Genomic DNA, 5,182 nt, shown 5'->3' with positions numbered 1-5,182 from the left:
GAGGCTCGAGACAAGAAAATTTTTGAAATAAAAAGAGGCGGCTTAGATAGATGGCTCTGATACCATATAGAGAGAAGGCTGAATACATTATCATTAGGTATAGGAGAGGTATTTATACAGAGTTGTACATAGGGTAAATACAAGTATTATGTAATTACAAAGAGAGTCTCTAAGTATAACTTATTTCCTTAACACCAACCACTACAAAGAATGGTGGACACCTTCAACTTTAGGCACTGTTATTATGACCGGTGAAATTATTTCCACAAAGTCTCTCTAAGTTTTACGGAGTCAACGTTTTATGTCCCATTGTTTAATTACACAAAAGCCTCTTTGTTTCACTTTTTGCTCCACAAATGGATTTCTCTCTTAACATCGTTGCTGCTGCAATAGGCTTCTTCTTGATTTTCCGGAAACTCAGATCCCATCATGAAAACGAAGAATCTGATTCTTCTTCTTTGTCTACTTCATCAACTCCATCTTCTTCATCAGTTTCTCCATCTTCTTCCTCTCACGTCTGGTTACACGATGTCTTTCCGAGCTTCCGCGGGGAAGATGTCCGCGATAACTTTCTTAGTCACATTAAAAAGGAGTTCAAAAGAAAGACAATCACATTTTTCAACGATAATGGGATCAGGAGAGGAGAATCCATCGCTCCCGAACTCATACGGGCGATTAGAGGATCTAAGATTGCGATCGTCTTGCTCTCTAAGAATTACGCTTCTTCTAAGTGGTGTCTTGAGGAGTTGGTGGAGATTATGAAGTGCAGGGAGGAGCTGCGTCAAACTGTGATTGCTATTTTCTATAAAGTAGATCCATCTGATGTAAAGAAGCTGACCGGTGATTTTGGGGAGGTGTTCAGGAAAACTTGTAAGGGTAAAGCTAAGGAGGAGATTAGGAGGTGGGAACAAGCTTTGGAGAAAGTGGCCGTAATAGCTGGTTACCATTTATCCAACTGGTTTGTCCGCTTAACTTTTACTTGCTATCTTTCAAACACATCCAACATATTATATGTATTGAGAAATACAATAATTCAAAAAATAAAAAAAAAAACAGTTTCTATATAACATGATTTAAGAAATCTGGTGTTAAAAACATCACAGAGTTTAGGTTTACGAATGATCTCCTTCTAAAATTATAGAAGCCTAAAAAAATTATTGCATTTAAAAAAAAAAAAAAGGTCTCGGTGATAATTTTAGATTACAAAATGTGAATCGAAACGTGAAAGTTTGTTAGTTTGTTTGTTTTTTATTGAAAGTTTCTTATATATGTAAAAATAATTTGCTTATCTTTTATACAAAAATTTAAAATAAAAACCCCTAAAATTTGATCATTGATCTCTTTATCTTTTTTGTTTGTTTTTGATTATGTATTGAAAATTTTCAAATGATGTATATATTCATCTTTGTGGATTCATCTTTTCCCTTGTTAGGGATAATGAAGCATCAATGGTCGAAGAAATTGCCACTAACATTTCAAATGAGCTGATTAAATTTGTGCCATCAAGTGATTTCAAAGGTTTTGTTGGGATGGAAGCTCATATGAAAGAGATGGAGCCGTTCTTACTCTTAGGCTCCATAAAAGTGAGGATGATAGGGATTTGGGGTCCTTCTGGAATTGGTAAGAGTACGATCGCCAGAGTTCTATTTAGCCAACACTCTCACGAGTTCCAGCTTAGTGTCTTCATGGAGAACATCAAAAGACGTTGTCCAGGACCTTGTTCTGATGAATATAGTGCGAAACTGCAATTACAAGAAGAGTTCCTATCTAAAATAGTCAACCAGGAGGATATCAAGATTCATCATTTAGGAGTTGCGCCAGACAAGTTAAAAGACAAGAAAGTGCTTGTCGTTCTCGATGATGTAGACCATTTGATGCAACTAAATGCCATGGCGAAAGACCTTCACTGGTTTGGTCCTGGAAGCCGGATTATTGTCACAACGCAAGATAAAAAAATATTGACTGCACATGGGATTGAACATATTTACAAGGTTGAGTTTCCAGGTTTCCATGAAGCTCTTGAAATCTTCTGCATGAATGCTTTTGGTCAAAAGTACCCAGATGGTGACTTCGAGGAACTTGCTTGGGAAGTAACAGAACTTGTTGGTAAGCTCCCTCTGGGACTAAAGGTAATAGGATCTTATTTCAAAGGAATGGCCAAGCAAGAGTGGGAAGAGGAACTACCAAGGTTAAGAACTAGACTTGATGGAGAAATAGAAAGTAGTTTAAAGTTAAGTTATGATGCCTTATGCGTTGATGATCAAGATTTATTTCTTCATTTAGCTTGCTTTTTCAACAATGAGCTGATTGAGAAAGTGGAAGAGTATCTTGCAAGGAATTTTGTAGGTGTGAAAGGTCGTCTACGGGTTTTAGTTGAGAAATCATTCATATCCGTTGACGGAGGATATATAAAGATCCATGATTTGCTAGCACGTTTAGGTAGAGAAATAGTTCGTAAACAATCCATTCATGAACCTGGGCAGCGTCAGTTTTTGGCTGATGTTGGAGATATATGCCAAGTACTACGAAATGAGACACTAGTAAGTTTTCCACATTAGTAGTTCACTGCGTTTTCCCTACAAAATTTGATTTAAAAAAAAATCAGAGTTCTTTTTGCAGGGTAGTCGAAGTGTTATAGGCATAGATTTGAAGCTTTCAGAGTTGAAGACTGAGTTGAAGATAAGTGACAGGGCCTTTGAAAGAATGTTCAATGTTCAATTCTTAAGACTTGCGTATTCAGATTCTGGTTCTGGACGTCCCAAACAGACATGTCAATCCAGCATAGATCTAATGACACGTCTGCCTCCAAATCTTATACCTTTGGATTCTGATTTAAATTCTGATTCTGGACGTCCCAAACAGACATGCCATCACAGCGTAGATCTAATGACATGTCTGCCTCCAAATCTTAGACTTTTGCATTGGGATTTTTTTCCTATGACATGTCTGCCTTCAAATTTTATTCCGGAGTTCCTGGTGGAGTTAGCCTTGCGTAAAAGCAACTACCTTGAAAAATTGTGGGAAGGACTGCGTCTTCTTTTTATTGATGTTTTTTCTTTTCTGTACAGACAATCAGAAATCTCAAATGGATGTATTTGTCCGATTCCAAAAATCTAAAGGAGCTTCCTGATCTCTCAACTGCTATTAATCTCATAAGATTGGATCTTAGTCATTGCTCAAGTCTAGTGAGACTTCCATTTTTTTCTGGGAATGCCATAATTAAACTCGAAGAACTGAATCTCTTTGGATGTACAAGTCTGATAGAACTCCCCTCTTCTATGGAAAACGCCACTAATCTCGAGGAATTGGATCTCACGGGATGCTTACATCTAGCTAAGCTCCCGTCGTCTATTGGTAATCTCAAGAAATTGTTTCTCAAGGATTGCTCAAGTTTGGTGGAGCTTCCATCTTCTGTTATAAATTCCCTGAATCTCATGGTTTTTACGTTTAGTGGATGTTCAAATCTTGTGGAGCTCCCTTCCTATCTTAGTAATGCCGATGATCACAAGGAATTTGATTTGAGTGGATGCTCAAGTCTACTAGAGCTCCCCTATTCTATTGGAAATATGATTAAACTCAGGAAGTTGTCTCTCAGTGGATGCTCGAGTCTACTGGAGCTCCCCCCTTCTATCGGAAATATGATTAATCTCCAGCAGTTGTATCTCAGTGGATGCTCGAGTCTACAGGAGCTCCCCTCTTCTATCGGAAATATGACTAATCTCATGGAGTTGCGTCTCAATGGATGCTCAAGTCTACGGAAGCTCCCCTCTTCTATTGGATATATGATTAATCTCATGAAATTGCGTCTCAGTGGATGCTCAAGTCTTGTGGAACTCCCATCTTCTATTGGATATATGAATAATCTCAAGAAGTTATCTCTCCATAGATGCTCAAAGCTAAAGGCCCTTCCGATCAACATCAACATGAAATCTCTTGATGAGGTTGATCTCACTGACTGCTCGTCATTGAAAAGTTTTCCCGAGATTTCCACAAACATCAGAGTTCTAAAGCTCACTGGAACTTCAATAGAAGAATTCCCTCCATCAATCATGTCATGGCCTCATCTTCGTGAGTTACATTTGCCATATTTTGAAAACCTCAAGAAATCCCAGCAAGCTTTTGATTGCATCACGAAGTTACACTTGGGAGATACAAGAATACAAGAAATTGCTCCATGGGTCAAGGAAATGTCTCGTCTACGTTATCTTGTAATCAAGGGATGCACGAAGCTGGTTTCTCTTCCACAGCTTCCGGACTCCTTAAAGATCCTAGTCGCAGACAATTGTGAGTCCCTCGAGAGACTAGATTGCTCTTTTTACAAGACAAAGTTTCATGGGCTCAGCTTTGTTAACTGCTTTGGACTGAATCAAGAAGCAAGAGAGATTATCATCAACACATGGACAAGAGACTTTGCAATTTTTCCAGGAGAAACAATGCCTACATATTTCATTTACCGAGCCACCAGGAGTTCCCTGTCAATGACGTGGAATGGATTAGATACACAGTACTTTCCTACGTCCTTGAGATTTAAAGCTTGCCTCTTGCTGGTTTATAAGGGTGACGTAGATGCTGGTGATTGGTGCTGGCCTGATATATCTTATTGCATCAAGGACAAACTGAATGGCGTTAAATCTGGTTATGTAGCTTATGCTTATTCATGGCACCGCTCTTCTCCAACTTCAAAGGAGCATCTACTGGTATTCAAAATTGAAGAAAAAGTGGGCTCCCCCGAATTAGCCTTTGAGTTCAGATCCCATGACAAAAATTGGGAGATTGAGGAATGCGGGCTACGTCCTCTGGAGAGTTGGAAACAATTGCTTTGGAATCCTTGGCTCCCTCACGTTCATGGAAGCTGAGATAAAAACAAATCACATTTTCATTAATAACTTGTAACAAAAAAAAAAATCTTCATCTTTAGCACTCTGGTTGGCTCTCAAAAATCAATCTTATATATTAAAAAGAAGTCACAATCTTGATTCATCTGTGATTTAAAAAAAAAAAAGGATCTAATGTACTTATTCCTAGAAAATCATGTTACATTTAATCTATAATCTTATCATTTAAATTTTGAGCATACCAAAAAACTTTATTGGGCGATCAATAATTAGATTTAAACAATAGATGATCCATTGAATTTATAGATAATATAAATTAAATAAATATAATTTAATGTTTTAATTTT

The 5,182-nt window shown here is 37.7% G+C and overlaps 1 protein-coding gene across 1 annotated transcript; it reads left to right on the top strand.

Moving 5' to 3' along the window:
* Positions 1-212: 212 nt before the first annotated feature.
* Positions 213-4,963, top strand: LOC106440435 (disease resistance protein TAO1). Its single transcript, XM_048777266.1, has 4 exons — positions 213-958; positions 1,433-2,540; positions 2,620-3,032; positions 3,068-4,963. The coding sequence occupies exons 1-4, from the start codon at positions 357-359 to the stop codon at positions 4,854-4,856; spliced, it is 3,912 nt and encodes a 1,303-aa protein (XP_048633223.1). The 5' UTR covers positions 213-356; the 3' UTR covers positions 4,857-4,963.
* The last annotated feature ends 219 nt before the right edge of the window (positions 4,964-5,182 follow it).

Source organism: Brassica napus, chromosome A3 (genome assembly GCF_020379485.1).
Source record: "Brassica napus cultivar Da-Ae chromosome A3, Da-Ae, whole genome shotgun sequence".
NCBI classification, from domain to species: domain Eukaryota; kingdom Viridiplantae; phylum Streptophyta; class Magnoliopsida; order Brassicales; family Brassicaceae; genus Brassica; species Brassica napus.
The sequence above is the reverse complement of the archived record's forward strand: the minus strand, read 5'-3'. Positions and strand labels throughout refer to the sequence as shown.

Coding starts and splice junctions, on each gene's coding strand:
- LOC106440435 (XM_048777266.1), top strand. CDS start 357: ATGGATTTCTCTCTTAACATCGTTGCTGCTGCAATAGGCTTCTTCTTG. Junction 2,541..2,619: donor TACTACGAAATGAGACACTA/GTAAGTTTTCCA, acceptor TTCTTTTTGCAG/GGTAGTCGAAGTGTTATAGG. Junction 3,033..3,067: donor AAATTGTGGGAAGGACTGCG/TCTTCTTTTTAT, acceptor CTTTTCTGTACA/GACAATCAGAAATCTCAAAT.